The sequence below is a fragment of the Amia ocellicauda genome, chromosome 6, assembly GCF_036373705.1.
Source record: "Amia ocellicauda isolate fAmiCal2 chromosome 6, fAmiCal2.hap1, whole genome shotgun sequence".
Classification (NCBI taxonomy): Eukaryota; Metazoa; Chordata; class Actinopteri; order Amiiformes; family Amiidae; genus Amia; species Amia ocellicauda.
In genome coordinates, this window is record NC_089855.1 from 34,095,945 (window position 1) to 34,120,258 (window position 24,314).

Genomic DNA, 24,314 nt, shown 5'->3' on the forward strand with positions numbered 1-24,314 from the left:
ACTCACTTTAAGAGGCTTCAACAGGAATGATGTCTGGTGCTTCCTCAATTGGTCTCAATTTCAAACAAGCCAACATTGTTTGTGTGTGTTTTTTTTTTTTCCCTCCAATCCTACATTAGGAAACCTGAAGGTGTTACGCCACAGGGACAGAGCTTTGTCCAGGGACTCGGTGTGCTCCAGCGAGTTGGCAGAGAGCTGCCTGTCAGAAGATAGCCTCCTGAGCCGGGTGACCACGGTGGACCGTGAGGCCTTGTGGGCAGAGGTGGAGAGGGTCCCAGAGACTGTGGGACTTCGGCAGGAGGAGGAGGAGGGGAGGAGGAGCAACAGTGATGAGGCCTCTGCCCACCTGGAACAAGAGAGGAATCGTCCCTATGTTGCGGAGGAAGAGAACGAGGACAGCGAGCACACAGAGTCGGCTGACACCAGCGGGGGGCAGGTGTCCACCGAGAACACCAGCTCGGCCTCTGCCCCCTACCTGCAGAGGCCGGACTACAACAGCAGTGTGGAGGAGGACAATGGTAGTCAGCAAGAGGGTGGTGGGAACCCCAGGGAGGTTTTCCGCCCAAATGGGCCCGTGCCGTCCATGTACCGCACGGACTCCGAGAGGACGCAGGTCTCCGAATCGCTCTCCAGTGACGAGGAGGACATGGAGCTGCAGGCTATTGCCCGGTCCCGGCTCCTGAAGCACCAGAGGGAGAAGAGGGAAATGATAGACTCCCTCTTCAAGCATGTGCTCCTGTACCTGCAACCCTATGACTCCACCCGCGTCCTCTACGCTTTCTCTGTCCTGGAAACGGTGCTCAAGACCAACAGCAGGGATTTTGTGGAAGCCGTGTCCACCACCAGCATGGATACCAGCTCCACTGCCCACCTGAATCTCATCTACAACCTTCTAGCACGCCACCAGGAGGCCTTGGTTGGTCACAGCTTCTACGGGCGTCTGCAAGCACAGTCACCCATTTCCTGCCCGCATTCGCTGCTCATTGAACTGCTCACTTATCTTTGCCTGAACTTCTTGAGGTCCTACTACCCCTGCTACCTTTCCATAGGTCACCGGGACCTCCTGGGAAACCGAGAGGTGCAGGTCAAGAGCGTGGAAGTTCTGATACGACTGATGAGCCAGCTGGTGATGGTGGCCAAAGCCCAAGATGGCAGGAGGCTGGATTTCATAAAGAAGCTCCTGTCCAGTTGCAGAGTGCAGCAGTACGTCTTGCTCTCCCTCTCTGCCTCAATGTACGTCAACCAAAAGTCTGCATTGGTGGACAAGGGCGAGGACTCCATGGAATATGGCCTGTCCGAGGAGAGCCTGATCAACTTTGGTCAGGACCAGATCTGGAGTGAGCACCCCCTGCAGATTGAGCTTCTCAAGCTGCTGCAGGTGCTGATTGTGCTAGAAAGCCACCTCCAAGGAAACGCAGCAGAGGAACAAGAGGCCTCCTCCCCACTTGCCAAGGAATGGCAGACAGCCGTACACTTCCAGCAGTCCATAAAGGCCATGCAGTATGTCCAGACCCAGCCCATCACGTTGCAGGGCATGTTCGTATCGGCTGTGGTCCAGGCTCTGCAGCCGCAATACGGCTACGGAATGCACCCTCCTTGGGTGGGCCTGCTCACCAGCTCGCTGCCATACCTGGGCAGATCTCTGGGAATGACCGTGGCCCCCTTCATTGCTCAGATCTGCAAGAACCTGGATGAACTGGTCAAGCAATACGAGCACGAAGCAGTAAAGACGGCCCTGAAGTGAGTGATTTAATTAATCAAATAGGCATTATAGACTATAATACAGCTGAAGTTCAACTTTTTTTTTATGGAGACCACTGCACCTCTGGACTGTTTTTATTAAATGTAAATGTATTTCTCTCTGCACAGCCTATCCTCAAAAAGAGAAAACATCGCCCCGGATTACCCCCTCACTCTTCTTGAAGGTCTGACTGCGATCACCCACTTCTGCCTCTTGGAGAACTCCAGTGCTCAAAGGAAGGTAATTTGGCCTTTATACTATTGACTTGCTCACTAGGCCATATCACTGTCACAGAGAACTTGGAAGCCAAGCCCCTGCAGAAAAAAGAAACCTGTAAAAACCCTGCTATGAATATGTAGAGGTTTCAGAAATTCTCAGCAGACACTGGTTTATTACAGAAAACAAATGCAAGTTAATCCAGAGTCCGCCTCTCACATTAAATTAAAAGATTGTGACTTTGACCCTCTTTGTATCTCCAGAGATGGACAACAGGTTGCAGTATTAACCTATCAAACGTGACTACACCTTGTTGAGATCCAATTGTACAAATATAATCATATGCATAATTAACGTATGCCTTAGATTGTTTATTACTGTTGTAGTCGTGTGTGATTTGTTGAAAACTGCTTATCTGGTACTGGTCAAAAGCTAATCAGCATTTACTGCTGGTCCACATACTCCAGGCAGGCTATCTAATAAACTAATAAAGTATCACTAATCTAAAGAAAGTAGTAAATACAAATTAAGCCAAATCACACCATGAAAACATTAACAATTTAAAGAAGAAAATAAAACAAAAAAATCCCACTACAAATTTAATTTGGAGCAAACTGAAATTCTAAATGCTATATCAACACAGTTAATGGAAGTGCAACGTTTTACACACAAACCATTTCGGCAAAGTTTTGTTTATTTTTACATTGTGTGTAGCCATCCTAGTACTCATGTAATTACAGTCCACTGATTTAAATATGAAAAACAAAATATTGAGCTCCAGAATATGATCGAGTAAAAGACAATGGCACACAATATCCATAGATACTTTGCATCATTTAGACTTTTTTTTAAGCTTTTCCAACCAGGTACTTGCAAAACCTTTAGAAATAATATTGGAATACCTTAAAGCTGTACTAAGTGAGGGAAGCAAACCATGCAAATCATGGGATTAAATTGAATAGAACATCCTTCAAACACACGCTTGCATGCAGCCACACACACTAATCGTCTACCAACGAGAGACAAAGCCAATTAAAGCAAGCAAAAAGAAGCAATGTAGGCTATAGGTATTTGGATGTCCAAGGAATTCCAAGCCTCTCTTTTGGTTAAGTGTGATAAGGAAGTTAACTTATTCCCGAATTCTTCTCCCCTCTCAGTCCTCTGTGATCACGGACCCGGCGGACTTCCGAAATGCCCGCAACGCCATTGTGGAGGAGTTGCCTCGCATCATGAGCACCATGGCGCTGCTCTGGGGAGTCATCAGGAAGGAGGAATTGCAGAAGATGACTTCAAACTTGGGCCCAGGAGTCTGCAAGAACACTTCCACCTCCGTCTACTTCAAAAGCACCAAAGTGAGAGGAATCATGGGAGCTTCTCATTTATTTGCCACTTCCAGTGCTCATTTTGCACATTATCGGTGTACTTTCTCTCCACTTCCAGTCCACAGAGCATGTTTCTGTAATGGCCTAAGCCAACCAGAGATCTTAAACCAAAACTAGGGCAGCAAACTGACTACTACCACTACTACAGAAATAATAATTTAATAATAGCAATAACAGCCTTCTTTATTCCCTAACTAAATATTTACACATAAAATAGAAATAATATACATCAAATTACCATAGCATACTAATATAAAAGTTAAGAACAAGCAAACTGAAGACAAATTAAATTTTTAAAAGCTAGGTGTAGCGGGTTGAGGTGTAGGGACGTCTGGACTTTGGGGGTAGCTTGGGGGAGAGACCCGTCAAAACACACAAACGGGGAAGTGGGGTTGAAGTCTGAACCAAGTTCGTCGCTTTATTTAAAGTCACCAAAACAATTTGCATCCAAATCCGTATCCGTGTCACATGCAGTAGTCAAAGCCAGAGGGGGTTGTCATCCAAAAACAAAAGGTTGTTCACTACTCGGGGTCGTCGTCTGGTCCAAGGTCTGTATTTGGGAAATCCTCTCTTTTTTTCTTCTGGTTGATCCTGTCTTCCTTTTTGCTCTCCAGCACACCCTCTTCATCCATTCGTTCACCAACTACTGAGACACAAGCAACAACAGGTTGTGGGTAATTATAGCCCAGGTGTAATGGGCTGCACCTGTGCTGTGGTCTTAAATGAGTGCTGGAGCCCCAGGTGTATCTGCTCTCCGGCTCTCTGGAAAATTGCGTTACACTGTCCAGGGTCCTGACACGGGTGTAGAGCTGCCTTTCGTGGTGTGTAACAATGGTCATGACCTGCCCCGTCGTCCTACTACATAGGCCTAAACATTTCTGAAGACACACAGATGATAAAGAAAGCCAGCTGGTCTCTTGTCCTCCCTTTCTTTATACCTCACAGCCTTGCTTTATCATTCATGTTTTCATTCTGTGTAGATCCTAAAACAGAAGATGTTGGACTTCTTGAACCCAGTCACAGCGCAGTACGGCGTGCAAGTGATGGCGTCTGTGGCGGCTGTGTGGAACAGCAGGAAGAGCCGAAAGAGCCACAGCAAAACCAAGGTGATCCAGACAGCTGCACTGACCGTCGTCCTGTTTAGAGCTGTGGCTCCATTGCCAAGAGACCTGGGTCTTAATGTTGGCCTTGACTCATGTCTCGAAACTGGAATAAGTACAGTTGCTCTATTGTGGACACTCCCACCGAAAATAATAATTTACAGGCTTTGACTATTTGGAAATTATTGATTCTCTTTTTCTTCAGCACTTTCCCCACTGCAGTAAGACATCATGCATTATATTTTCTAAATATTGTTATTGCCCGATGGCAGACGTTATCTGTATATTAGAAATCTAATGACAATAATGATGATAATAATATTAATAATAATAATAATAATATAATCATAATAGTAGCTTAGTAATAATGCTGTTCATATCATTTGCTTTTTATTGTGAAGGATTCTGAATCATTTTTTCAGACAGGAGAGGCACTTGCTTCCTCCACCACTAGGTGTAACTAGCAGTAACATATCCCACCTACGGACTGTTCTGCTACTAATGATCCTGACTAATGCTGGAGTATCAGTTCCTCTCTATAAATTGTCCCTAAAAAATAGACCTAAAAATATCCCAGTACAGACCCTTGTAACCCAACGCTATAAATCTTCTCCTGCTGAACCCATGCTGGCGGCCTGTGTAGATCCTGCCTGTGGCCAGTGAGTCCCGGCTCACCATCGTGGAGCTAGTGAAGGAACTGAGCACCTTGAAGACCGACACCATTCTGCAGCTGGTCAAGGAAGTGGTGAAAAAGCCTCACCAGATTAAAGGAGACCAGGTACGCCGACCCACCCTTTGCCGTGGGTTAATTCTGCCCTGTGTTTAAATCTGCACTACAGTAGAGATGTTCAACTTGAGACAGTTCAATATGTGCTTTGAATATCTGCACTGCTACCTGCAAGTTTACATTACTGCCATTTTAAGAGACTCTCATACAGGGGTCTCCATTGCTGGTTTTGGGGAGCAGCAGAACCAATCAGCAGGTACACCCTTAAGTCATCAATTTATTGTAAACACCAGTTATGATCTTATTTGCAGGTGATTTGGTATATTCAGTCATTCCGAGATTTGGACCTGAGCTTCACCTTCAGCATTCCTTTAACTGACCAAGTGACTTTGCCTGATTGATCGATAACTAGGCTGTGTTCCAAGTCTGACAGAAATCACTAAATGGGGCTAAAAAAAAACAATTTACAGGCAGATACAATAGGTTTCTTTAAAATGTGTTCTTTCTATTCCAGAAGTCCACACTGGTGGATATCCCGATGCTGCAGTTCAGCTTTGCTTTTGTTCAGGGGTAAGTGCTGTTCATAGTTTGTATCATCGGTTGCATAATTTGATTATTCAGGTGTCTTTGATTGAGTTTTCTTTACATATACCTTGGCTCAAACTCCACTAAAATCAAATGGCAAATCATTTTGTTTCTCAAAATGTTTTAATTGTGTCAATGAAGTTGGATGGTTATGTCAGTGTAAGGGTTTTTGTGCATCTAACAGAGTTTGTGTTTGCTGCCCACACACATTCAAGCAGAAAACTGCAATTGATTATCTGCATATAAAGCAATTGAAGGCTTCCAATGTTTCACTAAAGCTATAAATTGTTCTTTAGCTGGTGCTCTGGAAGCTTCTGGTATTTGTATGAATATTAATCCCAAGAAACCAAATGATTTTATAGTCTGCAGTTTTATGTGAATTATACCCATATCCCAAACAGGAAGCAGGTGTAGGATGCAGTCTGTCTAAATCAGGGATGGCAAACCTGTGGCACGCAGAGCCATATAGGTGGGCATTCAAAGCGAGCGACAATGTATTTTTTTTTTGTTTTTTGCCATCCCGCCCCTCGATGTCTAAACGGATGACAAAAACTCTAAGAAAAGTCTGTCCTGTTGTGATTCATTGTTGTCAGCAATGGACCTGTCTGCTGAACACGCGGGTGGAAATCATCCTGTATCAAATGGCCACAATCATTCATATTTAACACTTTGAAAATTTCAAAACTTCATAAAGTTGGAAAAAGAAAGCTGTAAATTCTCAAAAATAAATTAAATTGTAGAATACATTTGTGCAGACTCATACTCATGGTAGATTGATACCACTGCCTTATTTTTTTCTTAAAACAATGTATATTAATCTACCCGTTTTAGTTATTTTACAAAATGTGAAAGCAGTAGATATTAAGTAAATATATACTGAAAAAAAATGAAGGTACATTGGTAATGATTGAGTGCAAATGCAAACAAAACACAAAACAATATAGAAGGGTTACTAATGCAGCTAAATTAACAATCTTCTAACGGCAGGGCAATGGGAGAATCTGTGGGACTTTGTTTTGGGGGTAGATTGTGATTTTAATGAAGGTTTTAAATGTACTTTAGCATTATAATCCTGAAACTTAATGCGTGATGAAATGTGATTCATGCATTTTACTGCACTGTATTAATACTGCAACATTTACATGATGTATTCATTGTATGATGCACTTATTCTTTATTCTTTAATGTTGTGACATGCTGTGGCATGGTGTTGCACTATGTACAATTAAGATTGATTTAATTTGAATGAGGATTAAAGATTCTCATTCTGCAAAATTAAAAAGGGACACATTCCAAAAATGATCGAGCTAGTGAAGTGCTATTACTATTGCTTTTTATATTTGTAAATTGACAATAATCTGTGAAAAATGGAACCTGCATATTTCATATTCTGCAGCAGACTCCCATTAGCAGACTGGAGCTGCACTTGCTCTCCAGACTACAGAGGGATAAGGGGGTGGGTTCAAGGTGGGGTGAGGTTGGCAGTGGATGTAGGTGGCGGGTGGGTGGGATTGTCCTCTCTGTCCATACTTTTGATATTTTTCTGTATTGCGGTTTGTTTTGTTAGCATGTTTGCTTAATAACTTAATGACAACAAAAAAATTAATTTATAAATATTGGTAAAAAAAAAAAAAAAAAAAATGCCGTTTAGCCCGTATAAACTTTTATATCCCTAATTTATTATTGGCACCCTTTAGCACTTGGCAAAGTATACAAACCAGACACTCCAGCCAATAAAGGTTAGGCATCCCTGGTCTAAATTCTGGAATTATTTAAGGAAACGTATGCAGTTTTACTGTGATTTAATATGTTTCATGTTTTAAGAACAGTGAAAACAGCCCTCTTACCAAAAATTGTATCGGAGATCTCAAATTCAGTTCCTGGGAGACCACAGGGTCTTCTGGCTTTTATTCCAACCCAGCTGCCAGTTACATTATTGTTCTGATTTAAGATAATACTTCTCTACCAGTATTGTACCTTGATTGAAAATCAGTGTGTGTGTGTGTATATATATATATTACACACACACACACTTATTTATTTTTTTGTTTTTGCTTAATTAATTGTGAATGAAAAAGCAGAAGACACTGTCAGCTTCTAGGAACTGAGACTGGGATCCCTGTTATATACAAATCTACAGATATCTATAGCTCACCTGTTTATATGTTAGCTAATGTATACATCTGACGATTGTATTTTGCAGTAGCACTGAAATATCAAGTAAAAAGTAACGGTACTACATTTTTTAATTCACATTTTCATACCCGTTTTATGTTCACAATATTGATATAACGCTTACATGTAATTTTGGTAGTAACAGACATTATTCCTGAATGAAATTTCTTGGGTAGTTGACCATTCTTTATCTGAATGCAATCCCCAGAAGTTTTCCGCTAACAATTTTTATTAAACAAAGAAATTAATCATTAAATTAGTCTGGCTGCCTCTGTTGTTTGTTTCACATTGCAGCTGGTTAGCATTGGGGTGTCTAGTCTGGTGTTTGCATGGTGTGCAGTCAGATACCAACATATCTGCAATTTCAGTCAGGTCCAGAGTGTCAGTAATGCTTCTCTCTTTGTAGTGTTTCTGCACAAACTCTGCAGAACACTGTGATACCCCTCATCAGCCTGCTGAAGGAGTCCGTGCAGCTCAACCTGGCTCCACCGGGCTACTTCCTGCTCCTCGGGTGAGTGGAGACGCCAGCTGTGAGATACTCCACGAGGAGGTTGGGTGGTGCCGTGTGTAATTATCAGACGTGGGAGATTAACACAGAGTCAGATGTGGGTTTGGGGAGGATGGCTGAAAAACATTACAACTGTACCTAAAATAAAAGCAGTAGGCAGTGCATTCAGAGTTACAAACATTACATTCTGTACCTTTCCTGTCTTTGAATTCTTGGCTGAGTTTGAATGTTTGAGGGATAGGCACATTACTGGTGTAGTGTGCTCTGAAGGTCAATGATGAAGCAACTGTCACTGAAGCCTGTCCAACAGTGAAATACGTCCCTGGCATCTTTCCTTTTTTTAACATCAACACATTTTCTGCTGGAAGATTTGGAATATAATTTGAATAACAACTAATATGTAAGATTATAAATCAGAAGCCAGTCAATCACAGAGCAGCATTTCCAAAAACTCCAATACCTCTTATATTGTGTATAAATGTCATCCCATGCAGAGAATAATCAGTATTTTAAAAATTTTCAGTTATCAACAACACTTCAGGACACTTAAATTTAGTTTTGCTTAATGAACCTCTCACCCAGTGTGCATGAAATCCCATTTCTTGTACAATAAGTCTTCACACAGCTTATTAAATTATGTCATAAATCACAACTTAGAATTGTGCCAGCTTTCAGAATACTTTCTAAAAAAGTGCAAATAACAAGTTAATCTTATGTTAAATGTTTTGCAGCATAACCAGTCTTGGTATCTTAAAACTCTTAATAAAATCATGGTTTGTTAATTAAAATATGGAAACATTCCTAGTGCAAATTCAAACTTTACCAAAACCTTTATCCTTCATTCCCATAATTGGTATATATCGTTCATCATCATGATAATCTTTAAAATATTTCTTCCCTGGTGTTTACCTTTTTGAGGTTTCTTTTGACTAGTTTTGTGATTGTCTTTTTGTGAAGGAAAAAAAACGTTTTTGTCACCACAGGATTCTGAATGACGTTGTAAACAGACTCCCTAATCTCGACAATAAAAAGGACCAGAGAGACCTACAGGTAACTTATTTTTCCCTTTTCTGAAGCACAATGTTGAAGTCTGACTCATGCTTTCCGATGTTGTGCAATTCAAAAAACGGTGCTGTAATGTTTATATCAGGATTCTATCAATTGCCCAACTTGCTGCTGCTATTTTAAAACAAAAATAAATGTTCTCTCGTCTGTATATCGCAACCCCCTGAATGAGTTAAGCCTGCAAATGCAGAAGCACCAACACCAGCTTTTCAGTATGTTACTAAAGAATTGCAAGTGTTATGAGTATGTCCTGACAGATTTCCGATTTCATATTGGGCTTACAAAGAAGTACGCATACCTTGTGATGATGAGTCTAATTTATTTCTATGGGTATAGAAATGGTACTCCTAGCCACTGATAATTGGTCCGTAAAGTAGAATCTGACCAACTACCTGCAGCTATCATAGTGCTTTTCTTCAAGTAATGAAATGTTTGATGTTGAAACGAAAATTTGTTTGCTGGTGTGATAAATAGCAATTATGCCATATTAGAGCACTGTGAAATATGTTGCAAACATTGATTGACTGTGTATGAGAAATGTGGACCCTTCAAGATGCTCGCAATGCTTCTTAATAAACTAAGATTTTAATTCACAAACATTTATTTTTAATTCCAATAATGCACCGAAAAAACTATACAAAAAGAGTTGTGAGGCACTCTCACGCACAAACATGCAGTGTAGTGTCAGAGATCAAGCTGCTAGAAATTCTGAATGACCTCTGTGGAATAATAGACTTTTGGTTGCAGTTACCAAAATAAATATACAGGTGTTTAACGACCTCTGCATGTTTAGAAGCACATATCTATGTGAGGCAACATTTTCCATGATGAACGTAGTTAAAAACAACCATAGAAGTCTTCTGAGAAACGAGAGACTCCAGGACTGTTTCAGGATTGCCACTACATCGATTTAGCCCAATTACCAACACCATTTGACAAAACGAAGTTATCAAAATAAAAAGGTAGTGCTATTTTCTCATTTATTCAGTAGTGTTGTATCTGATTGTATGATCAATTTGGGTCCTCGATATAACCTATTAATAACATTAATAATGTTAACAACAGGCCAATATCACAAACAAAGTTCACCCAATCATTTTTTACGGTACCGTTAATGAGTGAAATGCCCGTTGTGCGCTGATAAGGCCAAATTTGTGCACGTGGAAAAAAGATGTTGGGGAACACTGGTAGCTGCATTAAACAATTTTACCTGGTTTCAAAGACCTTGGCTAGCACTAATGTAGGAATACTCATTGGCTAGTCCATGACTAGTAGGAATTGTTGGTCTGTGAAAGTATCCCTTAAAATATTCACTTAGTTGAGCTGTGTATTAAGCAGCTTTTCCCTTAACTAGTCTTCAGTGTGTTTAGGTAATATTTGTGACTAAACTAAAGGACCTTTTAAAAACCTTTCAAAGTTGTTCAGTTCATTTTTATTTTTTTGCAATGGGCCCCAGAAGTCATTTTAAAGGTGCTTCTCTTGGTATTTATAGCCCAATTGGATCTCCAGAACTGGTGGGGTAGAACAAAATACCTGCCTAAGGGATAGGCTGCAGTCTTCATTCCTCTATGCTTCCAAACAGCAATAACATTAAAATGGATTTAGAAACATGAGTACAGTATCTAATTTTAAAGGGAGTTTTATACTGAAATTTGGGAGGAGGACAACTCCAATTTAACACCTGATTTGTTTTTGGATACTTATGCTTGGGAAGGCCAATCACTTTCCCAGCATTCATTGCTTTACATCCCCCCTCCACCTTAAACCCAGCTCCTTGGGGAGTTGGGATGGGAGTTCCTATGGCCTCATCCTGATGGCCAGGTCATAATTCTCTGTCAAATGAGTGTAGGACAAAATATACTCCATTTACCTTATACTATATGCAACTATTGGGGTTGTCTGAATGTTGGTTTTGTCCACAGGAGGTCACCCAGAAGATCCTGGAGGCAGTAGGGAACGTGGCAGGGTCATCGCTGGAGCAGACCAGCTGGCTCAGTCGTAACCTGGAAGTGAAAGCTCAACCACAGGTGTCTCTGGAGGAAGAGGACCCAGACATGGATTTATACGGTACTGGAGAGACAAGTACTTTCCCCACTTGCATTTACTCAGGATGCCTTGGCACTGTATCTCTATGGACTTATGATTTATAGTTCAATTGCTTTTAATAAGAGCTGCTTAATGGCACATCATCAGTGCAACAGACAAAAAGTGACCTTGAAAATGAATGTGCTTATGCTGCAATGATTTTCTGTCACTGGTCGGCCTTTTTGTCTGCTTCTAACACTTACAGATTAGGGCGGCGGTGGAAAACCACTTCAGTAACTGTAAGACACCCCTAAATGCAATTAAATTATGTTTTTATTTTTTCCCTCTCCCTCAGATTGTGCTGCACAGGCCTCTGCCATGGTGTCGTCCTCAGTGCCTTCAGTGTACAGTGTGCAAGCTCTCACTCTCCTGGCTGAGGTAAAACCAGAGACCTCGCTGCCCTACTGCAACTGACATTCTAATGTTAGAATATTCTGTTACAGAGGAAAAAGAAAGAGGTTCAGATGGAAACTGAGAGGCTGAAACAACATTTTTCATTTTCATTATGTTCAAATCATTTATTTTTTGGTCGTTTGTTGCTTTGCTTTGCATTGAAAAATATTTAGATTTTTAGTGCACAAGAACATATGGTATATTACCCATGGTCCATTCTTGCTCATTTGGTGGTTAGCTAGGTATTGATCCAGCAATCTCATCCAGGCATTCCCTGAAGGATCCCAGCTTCAACAACATGAGGGTATACCTTGTTCCTGACACCCACCATCCTTAATGTACAGAAGTGCCTACAGTTTTTCCTTTTGGACAGCCTCGCTATCGTTGTTAGTTATTTGCAACAAGGAGGAAATAAATGCTATGTTATTCAGAACCCCACACCTTGCTTATGAAAAGAGACCAATGGACACCCCACTATCCACAACTGTTTAACTACCCACAACCTGACTAGGTCCCCCTCTGTTCCAGGTGCTGGCCCCTCTTTTGGACATGGTGTACCGCAGCGATGAGAAGGAAAAGGCTGTGCCACTCATCTCCAGACTCATGTATTACGTGTTTCCTTACCTGAAAAACCACAGGTAACACTCACCTAGACATCCAGATCTTAACATTTCTCTGCACACAGGAAGTTTTGTTCCCCTCTTGTTGCCTGTCCTCTTCCATGTGGTCTGTTTGTTTGCTTGATAATCTTCACAAGAAAGAAAACGAACCATAGAATCACATATTAGGAAGATTGGAAAAAGTCAGTCTAATGGGAAAGGAGTCGGCAAGGAGCACTACAATTCCAACTGTGCATAGTTGATATTGACTTAATCTGGTTCCAGTATTCTGGATTTTTATTCCTTTATTTACACTTGTCTAAATACACTAGTCAGACCGCAACAGATGCTGAGAAGCAAGACATCAAAAAATGGCATGCTGTTAATTGATGATAGTATTGATTTGTAAGCATTCATAATAATGCAGCTTCATAACAATACTAATAATGATAAATCATTATAGGCAAATGGCAAGGGTTGCCTACATAAGTAATAAACCAATCTACAATGTTATCTTTGCTTTTTTTAATATATAGCTGCAGGAGTAGTTTTTCCAATGCGTTTCCTTCTTTATAAATCTTAAAATTCCTTACAACATGGGTACTGAGATTACACTGAATAAGTTGAAGAGTATGAGAGTCAGGCAAATAAGTCACTGCGTTGATCACACTCAGGAGTCTTTATTCAGTCTTAATTGTGGTAGAGGACCTGTCTAGGCAGTCTCTCCAAACAACAAAGGATTACAGGCAGTTTTATTGAAGCAAAACATAGGTGTATACATTGTAAGATTCACCAATCAGGAGGTTACACAAACTCAGTATTATCCTAATGAAATTTTAAATCAATATCTACATATATGCTTCAGTTTGTTACACCTATTTCTATGTGCATAGCATTACTTAATCATGTATTGCTTGCATGCCCTTTGATGCTGCTTAACTAAGGGTTTGTCCTTGTAATTTTTCTGTTTTACAATCTTACAAACTTCTTCAATGTGAACCTGAATCAGGGATGAGAAGTTTTACACAATGCCTTTTTTTTTTTTTTTTTTTTTTTTTTTTTAAGAAGCATCTCATTAGGGTGCAGCTCTGTTGCTTAATGATGCATATTATTTCATACAGACTCGTTGAAAGGTATTTGTGGTTGTTAAGTAATCTGGAATAAAGAATTAAGAATTTAGTTCAAATCATTGAAAACAAATGTGGTTCTTTAACAAAACATCTTTCCCTGTTGTAACGCATACATCATCACACTGAGGTGATTTCAACATGCCTTGTACAGCAGAAGGCATTGTACATCCCGTTCTGGACACAATATTTCCCAGCACACATTTGTATTATTAAAATAAGGCATTTTTTCACATTTGACTGGGGTGTCCTCTAACAAACTGAAATCTGAATACATATGTAAATTAATCTATAGTCATGCAGCCAACATGTTAAACTGCTGTTTTGATTTCAACAATACAGTAAAAATGGGACCGTAAGTCAATTTTGTACACTAGGAACTATTCATGTTCATGACCATATTAAAATGGGACAATGAAATCCCATTGCCTGTTTTGTCCCTCTTCCAGTTGTAAAGTTCTCCAGCTTCTCCCTTTCCCCAATCATTCCCATCCACAGTGCCTACAATGTGCCCAGCTTCCGAGCCAGTGCCCAGCTCCTGAGCAGTCTGAGTGGGTACGCCTACACCAAGAGAGCCTGGAAGAAAGAGGCCTCTGAGCTCTTCATGGACCCGCTCTTCTTTCAGATGGACACCACCTGTGTCTCACAGTAAGACTTGCTAGGAGTGGCCTTTCTACCTTTACTTGTACCTTTACTATATTAATTATTAATTCAGATATATTTGTTTCAGAGAAAGTTCAATGAGGTTATCTGTGGAAGGGCAACTTGGTTTCAGCCTCTATGCCAGAGAGTCTGAAACCAAGTTGCCCTTCCACAGATAAGTAGTCAACAGGTGGCCCGCGGGACAAATCCAGACCACCAGACACTTTTGAATGGACCGCAAGAATAATTTTAATTAACTTATTATCTTGATTTTTTTGTTTGGTATGTATTGTTACGGAGCTTTGTTGAACTCGGTGCTTGTTATTGTGTGGAACCTATTAACCGATAGGATGTGATGTATTAATATGCAATGTCCTATATAGAGCCCGTGTCCCAGTTAGTTAGTTAGTTGATTGCTCGCAGGTTCCTGGTTCAGGTGTCTGTACACACGGTCTGGAATGGGGCAAGAGCGTCACTTTGTACTCTTCAAAGCACAGGTATTCGGTTTGTTTTCCTGATTTCTATAAATAAACAGCTAAACTGCGGGTCGTTTGTCCTGTGGACATATTTCAACCTTGCATACATACATGCATACATATAAAAGTGCATACACACGACCATGGGTGCATGGTGCCATAGCTTGTATTCACCTAGAAACTCCTACGTCGGCGGTGGAAACAGATGATTTCCAATGCAGACGCATATTTGTAGCAGTGCACACAACGATAATTGTGCATCCTCAACAGTTTCATTTACAGAGACCCACCGAAATAGATCTGTGATTGACAAGCACCAGGAACCACGTCTAGTTTGCCTGCACAATGTCAGTTGATGAGTGATTTTTTGCTGGTGATGTGTGGTTGTGAAGCAAAGATATGTTTGAGTCCAAATCTGCCTGATTTCATGGAGATTTTGAGCTGTTTTACGATGTCGAAATGACTCTGAATCGCGCATTTCAGGTCTCCAATTGTCAAAACGCTCAGACCCCCCTCCCTGAATTACTCAATCATCTTCACCCTCATTTTTCAACACTAGTTTTGTACAGTGCACAGTAGAACAAAGGGGAAAATGCTAAAGACTTGAATCTAATTAAGACACGAAATGCTTGAAAGTGTCTATTATGTTTATCTATATGCCTACAATCATCTTTAACAAATTTAAAAGTGGTCTGAAACCGTTTTAATACTAATATTTACATTTTATTTAAACATTTTATTTGTGTACTTTGTCAAATGAATGTACTAAATATAAGCAATGGGGTATATTACTAATTCACAGAATTGTGTGTGTTGGAAAGGGTCAATTGAAGGTATGACACCCCCCCCCCCCTCTGCCTAATGTCTGGACCTTGACTATACCTTGACCAAGAAATTTGGACCCTGACACAAAATAATTGACTACCCCTCTGCTCTATGGTATCAGCTAATGTGCCTTAAGCGATTTGACTTCTATGCTCTTTGCCTACAAGCTTGCCTTGTACTGTTGGCACAATTCATATTAGATTAACTCGTGCCTCAAGCAATGCGTGTAATGTGCACTGAGATGTTTCTGAGGTCAGAAGACGTTTTTCTCCATTTCAGTGGCACTAATACAAAGTCGAAATAAAATCCAACCTGTTTGTTTTCCTTTTCAGCTGGAAGTCCATCGTAGATCATCTTCTGACTCATGAGAAAACCATGTTCAAAGACCTGATGAGTAAGTAATTGAGTCAGTGAGCAGTCAGTCAATAAATCTTTATTGTCCCCAAGGGGCAATTGGTATGCAGCAGTTCAAAAACAGACATACAAAATAGTGTATCTGGAAAGTATTCACAGCGCTTCATTTTTTCCACGTTTTGTTATGTTACAGCCTTATTCCAAGATGGAATAAATTAATTATTTTCCTCAAAATGCTACAAACAATACCCCATAATGACAACGTGAAAGAAATTTGTTTGAAATCTTTGCAAATGTATTAAAAATAAAAAACAAAAAAGCACATGTACATAAGTATTCACAGCCTTTGCTCAATACTTTTTTGATGCACCTTTGGCACCAATTACAGCCTCAAGTCTTTTTGAGTATGATGCTACAAGCTTGGCACACCTATTTTTGGGCAGTTTCTCCCACTCTTCTTTGCAGGACTTCTCAAGGTCCATCAGGTTGGATGGGAAGCATCGGTGCACAGCCATTTTCAGATTTCCAGAGATGTTCAATCGGGTTCAAGTCTGGGCTCTGGCTGGGCCACTCAAGGACATTCACAGAGTTGTCCTGTAGCCACTCCTTTGTTATCTTGGCTGTGTGCTTAGGGTCGTTGTCCTGTTGGAAGATGAACCTTCGCCCCAGTCTGAGGTCCAGAGCGCTCTGGAGCAGGTTTTCATCAAGGATGTCTCTGTACATTGCTGCATTCATCTTTCCCTCGATCCTGACTAGTCTCCCAGTTCCTGCCACTGAAAAACATCCCCACAGCATGATGCTGCCACCACCATGCTTCACTGTAGGGATGGTATTGGCCAGGTGATGAGCGGTGCCTGGTTTCCTCCAGACATGAGTTCAATCTTTGTTTCATCAGACCAGAGAATCTTGTTTCTCATGGTCTGAGAGTCATTCAGGTGCCTTTTGGCAAACTCCAGGGAGGCTGTCATGTGCCTTTTACTGAGGAGTGGCTGATACAGGCCTGATTGGTGGAGTGCTGAAACAGTGGAAACAGGATGCACCTGAGCTCAATTTTGAGTGTCATGGCAAAGGCTGTGAATACTTATGTACATGTGCTTTTTTTGTTTTTTATTTTTAATAAATTTGCAAAGATTTCAAACAAACTTCTTTCACATTGTCATTATGGGGTATTGTTTGTAGCATTTGAGGAAAATAATGAATTTAATCAATTTTGGAATAAGGCTGTAACATAACAAAATGTGTAAAAAGTGAAGCACTGTGAATACTTTCCGGATGCACTGTATATAACACAAACGCACCCTAATAAGATACAAAGTCTGTTATACAGAGGCCATCTCCCATAATAATAAAGTAAATACGACTCATCATCATCAACCTGAAAGGAGCAGTGATCAATACGTTCTCATTGCACTGCCATAAAAGGGTTTCTTCCTGCTTTGGTAACTTGCTTTAAATTAAGTACTATTCAAATCAATATGGTGGTGTTACATTTTAAAAAGGGGTTTCAGAATACAGAATGTGGTGTAGGCTTTGTAACTTACCAATGCTGTCAGTTCTTGAGGACTTTGTGTTTTCACTGAATGTCACAGAGGTCTACAGGAGAATAGAAACAAACTGTACTGAAATGTACCCTCTGCTGTGAGTCCATAATGTGGCCATGCTATTGTGTTCTATTAAACACTTCTCTCAGTACTCTCTCTGATGTTCCAACTATTGGATTCCCTTACACATCATTATAGTGCTGTAATTAAGTAAAGTCCAACTCAGCTGTGTCAGTCACAGCAAAAAGCTCAGTACGATTCCCTAATTCTCAATAACAACATCTTCGTTGTAGTATGGCCCAGGCAAGTGAAATAAAATAAAATAATCATCTTACTTTCGGACAAGATTTTGTAGGAAGATGTACAGCATAATGGGGAAATAGTGTGAATATAACGGTTTAATTAAGGCATGTAGCGGTGCAGTGGTGAAATTGTGCTCTGTTCTTCATTACTGTGTTTCAGTTGTGGGCAACACTGTGAAGACTGGCTCATTGTGTAATATGGGGTCTACCTTTCTGTCTCTCCCAGGTATGCAGAGTAGCTCTCTGAAGCTGTTTCCCAACTACGAGCAGAAGGCCATGCTTTTGAAGCGCCAGGCCTTTGCGATCTTTAGTGGAGAGCTGGACCAGTACCATCTTTACCTGCCTCTCATCCAAGGTACAGCCATCGAGCCAATCCACTCCTGAAACTTCTTAACCTGGTTTTCTTCCCAAGCTTGAATGACAAATAATCTATATATCCTGGTCTCTAGCCCTTAGTTGGAAGCAGAAGCATTCGCAAAGCTTAGCACAGTAAGGGTCGCTGGTGTCTCGCAGTATGGCAGATAGTTGTTAGGCGAGTCTTTCAATCTGGGTGCTTGGCCTAATTTGGCTGTCAGTAGTGACCAGACTTAAGGTGTAAAATGCATTTGCAATGTTCTCCAGTTACTTTAGAGATGGTGTCTACCCCTATTGATCAAGGCGTGACCTTTTGCATCACAGAAATCAATCCCAGCTACCAAGTCAATACAGTTAAACTCCCCTGTTCTCAATCTTCTCCACCTGTGAAGTAAACCTTTCTGAAATCTGAATTGAGCTGAAGGGAATGTGATTGAATAAGGAGTGATAAGAACTTTGAATGGCGGATGAACACAGCCTTAAAAGTATTTGAAGAGCATTGCAAAGGCATTTGACAACAGATTCTGGTAGTGACACTCATGACTATCGGACGACTCGCATAATATTGTTTAAAATAGGTGTATATCAATAGGTCAGTAATATCAGATGGGTGCAGTAAGATCATATTAAAATGCAAAGCTTAATGGTTCTCATGATCAAAAGGAGTGCCTTCACAGTTTGCCAAGTGAAGTATGTGCAATTCTCCCCAGTGTCCACAATCTCATCTTAAAGGCTAGGCTGCTAGACAGATAGCTGCTTGTGACCATTCTTGTTTTGCACACAAAAAACAACAGCAATGAATTGAATGCGTTGGTGATGCATTTAAGTTCGGAGGTTTTTGAACACGATCGCAGTGCTTGCCTTTTTAAGGCAGAACTCTGTTTTAAAAAGCATGGTTATCCTAATATTTTCAATCTATATTACCTATTATAATGCCAGTCAGTTTCTGTAATACTCTTTGGATGTTTGTCCCTGCAGAGCGCCTCACAGAGAACCTGCGATTGGGCCAGACACCAAGTGTCGCTGCACAAATGTTTCTCACCTTCCGGGTCCTTCTGCTGCGCATTTCCCCGCAGCACCTCACTTCCCTGTGGCCTATCATGGTAACCGAGCTGGTAGGTCACATCATAAATGTCTGGGTTTACCCTTCTCCTTCTTTGCATCTGCAGTCCAGTCTCCATTAGCACACCCAGGACATGTCTAAATAAAGTAAAGTATCTGCACACCTGGTCACATTTTAGTAGCAGTAGCAAAAAATATCTATTGAAACATAATTTAACTCCCATCGAAGTTAGTTTTATTTTTAAACACGAGACAAGCTGAGGTGTCAGTATAAAAATGATTTTGCAAAGCGCTGCAGTTTTCTGATACTCTTTGTAATAATTTGAGAGTGCACATCTTCTTTCTCCAGAAAATGAAGTCTTTTCAATTGGCTGAGTATGAAATGGTTTAATTTTGTAACATTATAAGTTGGTCTCTTTCCAGAATGAAATTCAAAAATTAAATTCAGTGTATTGTAATTCATTCATTTAAATATGGCCCCAACCTGTTTCTGCAATAATTTAATTTAATATCTCAATGCTTGGGTGAAAATAAGGTGCATTTGTCTTGATTTCAGATCCAGGCCTTTGATCAGCTGGAGGAGTGTTTGATTGAAGAAGAGATGACAAAGTAAGTCTCCCTTTTAAAAATAACTGATCTATTGTATGAAAAGCTTAGAATTTCCATGAGTCCTACACAAAGTTAAAGTACACATATACAAGTAAATGTTTATATTTAATTGTAATTGTATCTCTTCTCCACATTTTCTGCATTGGTGGGGGGGCTACACTTCAGTCATGGTTGTAAAGCATCTTGGCATCCCTATAGAATGAAAAGTGCTACATAAACGCCCAATATCAATGCTATTATTTCTAAAAAAGGTCCTTTCCCTCTCGCTCAGGCGCCTCAGCAAGTCAAGTGGAACACAGGCAGTGGAGGTGAACGGCTGCACCCTCACCTTCCCACAGACTGAGTTGGATTTTTTTCTGTCTGCCTGCAAGTTCCTGGACACAGCCCTCTCCTTCCCCCCCGACAGGATGCCTTTGTTCCAGATGTCAGTATCACACTTGCTCTACTACTACATCATCTTTTACTTCTTGATCTAGTGTCTATGAAGAAGGTCTCTGAGGCAGGGAGTTCTGATTGAATTCTGGTTTAGAATGCATCAGTCCTGGGAAATATAAAATAAATATCAGCCCTAGTACGCAGTGGGTTAGATGTGATGTTTTGGTATTTAGATGAAGATGTTATTGTAAACTTGCATCATGCACTGGAGCACTTGAATAGTCTACCCAGAATGCGTCAGTGCTTGAAACAGTGGATGTGTTATGCAATCTAGTATACTAGGATACTTTCAGTCTCAGCTTCACTCAAGACTTCAGCTGGATGTGTGATGTCGAAGAGCATGTTCTCGAATTCTCATGATTAAGAGCGACTTGTACATCACATAATGACACCTGCTTCAAGGTGAGGTTACATGAACAAACCTATAGCTCTGCTTTTCATATCCAACATTTATTTATCTTTCTTTTTTTTTCTCCCCTCCATCCATATTATGTAAACTGTGCGTTGTGCTTTTCCGTATCTTCACTGATCTATACAGCACTTGCACTTAAATTGGTGCAGATCCTCCCAAGTGCCCAGACGTTGTTAAATATCCCTAGTGTTAAGAGAAGGGTGATAGGGCAGTGGCAGATAATGCTGTGTTTTTGTGATCACAGGTACCGCTGGGCCTTCGTGCCAGAGGTGGATGCTGACGGCTACAGCGGCCCTGGGAACAGCCTTGTGGAGGTGGACCAGGAGTGCAAACCCCGCATCGTCAGGATTATGGAACGTCTCCACAAAAGATACGGGGTAACCGCTAAACATAATAATAGCAATTCTGAAACTCCCATCTCTTTATTAAATTAAATACATTATTTTCATTATATAAACATCATTGTGCATAGGGAAGTATTTTATTTTAGCCAAGAAGTATTATAACAAATATTTACTTGAATTCTTTGCTATAGTATTTAATATTTCAGTCACATTGTACTTCTAATCTGTTACACTCTGATTCTGTGGACCTGTAATACTTAAAGTTAGTACATTGTGGGGGGTTATATAAATGCTTGGGTCTTATTATAGTTTTTGTGAACTCAAAATTGCGTCTGGTTGCCATGGATACCCCAGGATTGCTCCTGCTTGCACACTACATTACAATCACGTTATACCTAGGGCAATCAAAAGTTACAATCATTTTGAAATGTATATTATTACCAGGAGTCTCCAATCGTCTGCCAAGTTTTTGACTGCCACGGATAAGTATCTATATTCACTACATTCAAAGCGAAAGCTAGCCTACAAGTGATTTAACACATCAGAATATCTGGATCTGTAATTTTGCACAATCTTCATGGAAACGTGTATTCCTAATTTAACAGAATTGAGAACAGTACTGACACAAAACTGGCAGACCATAGCCGGATTACAATGTGAACAACACTCGTTTCAGTAGGGACATTCTAGCCTGAGGAACACAGGGTTTTTAATTAAGTAAATTTAAGCCATCATGACTTGAGGGGCAGTTCAGAGTACTGTGTTAATACAATAAATATTACAGTTTTCTTAAGAGGATTTGACCTAAACAAATGTACGATTTTGGCTCTTACGGTTGAAAGATCATGATAATGTAAAGCATTTTTATATTATCAGGTCTTGCCCTTGAATAGAAGAAAAATGTATTTCCTTTCTAGATTTGACCTATAATGAACAGGGTTTGAGTACAATCTTAAAAGCTCTCCATAAGCATTTGTAAAGACATCTGAGCCCAAGTCGGTCCTTCACCCAGTGGTCTTGTCCTCTCTGTCCAGGATCTCAATGGAGTGAGTGAGGGGAGCCATGTCAAGCACCTGGAGTTCCCCCTGTTGACCCTGCCCACCATCTCCAACATCATGCAGCTAGTCTCTTTCTTCAAGATCCTGAGCTGCAACTTCAAAGGGCCAGGCACCAGGTCCATGTCTGTGCCCACTGTCGAGTATCCTGCCCCCAACAGCGAGGCGGTGATGAGAAAACTGGAACACAACATTGAATGTGAATTCCTGGAGAACATGGACAGCTAGACTGGAAAATCCAGGATCCCCGTTTCCCCTTCTCAGATTTGGAGCTTATGTATTGCAGAACTCTGGGTCACTGTGTATTGAATGTCTTTCATACTGGTTTTGGGGTGCAAAACAAAGAAAAAAGAAATACTATGCTGTGCATTACCAACCTTCACTAGGGCTTTGTCTCGGCACTTATATATCAATTAAATCAGCAGTCACCACATCGGAAAACAAAATGTATTTTATCCTGTTTTTAATTGAGATTGTTTTGGGGGAAAGACTTGCCTTGGTTGGTCTTCCTACTTTTTACTTCCTAGTTCCTACAGGCATGAGCTCTCCCCTGCAGGAAGCCCCCCTTGAATCTTCACAGCAGAGTTTACCTCCTTCTTTCAAACGCTGGATCACAAAGTTTCCTGGGAAGTGAGGAGAAACTTGGTAAGAGAGGACACAAAGAGCACAGTTGTCAGGGCATTGATCTCCACACCAGAGACCGTGCCTCACTCTGACTGCTGGTTTCACAGACTTCAATTAACACAGGTCTTGGACTACACTGCGTAAAATATCATTGGCTGGTCCGATTCCAGTGCTAATCTGGGTTTGTGAAACTAACCATGAGTGTGCTGTGTGTGAGCCTCACCTTTTGTTTTTTAGGCCATTGTATGTAGAAGATTTCTACTTTCTGCCCCTTTCTAAGTTCTGCACCATAAGGATCAATGCATCACTCTAATGTAATTCACAGCCAAATAATATGCATGTATGCTACTTAATGTCGTTCGCGCTGAGTAAATCAGACATTTTTTGGCGTTATTTATTTGTATTCTATTTGTATGTATAGTAAAGTGTCATCATTGGTTCTAGGTGTGTTTATGGGGTGGAATGTTTTTGATATTTCATGGCGTTACAAATTTGAGAGTGACAGGGATTCCATACAGGACAACAACACAATTGACCTCCCTGGGATTGTTGCGCACTCTGTGTTGCCTCGAGCTTCTCTAACGGTGCTGAGATTGTAGGAATACAGATTGCTTTTATCAATGCACTGTCACTTGTTCTACATTTCATGAATTGCCTAGCATACAACACAATTCACCTTCTGACATTAACTGTGTGTGATTACTCTGCATTCATGCCAATTAAACTGCATTAGATCAATGTATCCGAATCAAAGAATGTTCCCACTGTAAGACTCACTGCTGAGAGACTCACTAACTCACTCACTGCTGATCTAGTGGGATGATCCAGCTAGTGCATTATAATGCTGTTTTGAAGTGTTACTGCTTTAACTAATGGAAGCCATAACTATTCAATATAGACTGACTGGTTAACTGGCTGACAATTTCTGTTCTTGGATAAGGTGTATTGGAGTCTCGAATTGCAACCAAGGGGATTGAGTGAATTGCTGAACTCTAGGACAGACAGTGTATGGCCCACAATAACTAACCAACCAAAACATGTTTTTTTTTTTTTAAAGGGAATGCTTTTAACTTTTTGCTTTTTCTGTACCACTGGAGAATGCAAGCATACAGTAGGTATTTTAAGTTATTAAATTACATGAATGTTAAACCTATGTTTGTCTTAAACACCCTTGGTACATAAGTAATTAAAAAAACTAAAATGTTACCTGTACATAAACTTGTTACCTGTGAACATCAAATTAATAAATTGAACTTGAGTCTTAAATATTACCACTGAATTGTATCAATTTATTTTGATCCCCCGCCCCCCCCATAACCTAAAACAGGTTTTCTGAAAACCAAAGCAGTGTGTCCCAGTTCACTTGTTAAAAGATACACATACTTTGGTCTTGAATCGCACAGGAAGTCTAAGCTGAAAGCTGACTATCTACTCACCTATTAAAATGTCCACAGTAATTATCCTTAACAAGTTTAGGTATATAACCACTCCAAAATAATAGGTTTTTGCTGTAGGGAGATTTTTTTGTTAGTGTTAAAGTATTTACAGTTGAAATGTTATTCAGTGATTCATTGAG

General features: G+C 40.5%; 1 protein-coding gene across 4 annotated transcripts in view; it reads left to right on the forward strand.

Annotated features, from left to right (window-relative positions):
* Positions 1 to 24,009, forward strand: part of dop1b (DOP1 leucine zipper like protein B) — a 65,615-nt gene extending 41,606 nt beyond the window's left edge. For all 4 annotated transcript variants that reach the window (XM_066707008.1, XM_066707009.1, XM_066707010.1 and 1 more), the window contains exons 20-38: positions 120 to 1,740; positions 1,870 to 1,981; positions 3,115 to 3,309; positions 4,320 to 4,445; positions 5,083 to 5,217; positions 5,681 to 5,736; positions 8,333 to 8,437; positions 9,418 to 9,484; positions 11,422 to 11,566; positions 11,880 to 11,962; positions 12,506 to 12,615; positions 14,202 to 14,351; positions 15,979 to 16,040; positions 18,070 to 18,198; positions 19,176 to 19,312; positions 19,816 to 19,868; positions 20,140 to 20,292; positions 20,960 to 21,092; positions 22,094 to 24,009. In XM_066707008.1, the coding sequence (XP_066563105.1) occupies positions 120 to 1,740; positions 1,870 to 1,981; positions 3,115 to 3,309; positions 4,320 to 4,445; positions 5,083 to 5,217; positions 5,681 to 5,736; positions 8,333 to 8,437; positions 9,418 to 9,484; positions 11,422 to 11,566; positions 11,880 to 11,962; positions 12,506 to 12,615; positions 14,202 to 14,351; positions 15,979 to 16,040; positions 18,070 to 18,198; positions 19,176 to 19,312; positions 19,816 to 19,868; positions 20,140 to 20,292; positions 20,960 to 21,092; positions 22,094 to 22,342 (3,821 nt within the window). In that variant the 3' untranslated portion in view covers positions 22,343 to 24,009. The remainder of the gene's footprint in view (positions 1 to 119; positions 1,741 to 1,869; positions 1,982 to 3,114; positions 3,310 to 4,319; positions 4,446 to 5,082; positions 5,218 to 5,680; positions 5,737 to 8,332; positions 8,438 to 9,417; positions 9,485 to 11,421; positions 11,567 to 11,879; positions 11,963 to 12,505; positions 12,616 to 14,201; positions 14,352 to 15,978; positions 16,041 to 18,069; positions 18,199 to 19,175; positions 19,313 to 19,815; positions 19,869 to 20,139; positions 20,293 to 20,959; positions 21,093 to 22,093) is intronic.
* The last annotated feature ends 305 nt before the right edge of the window (positions 24,010 to 24,314 follow it).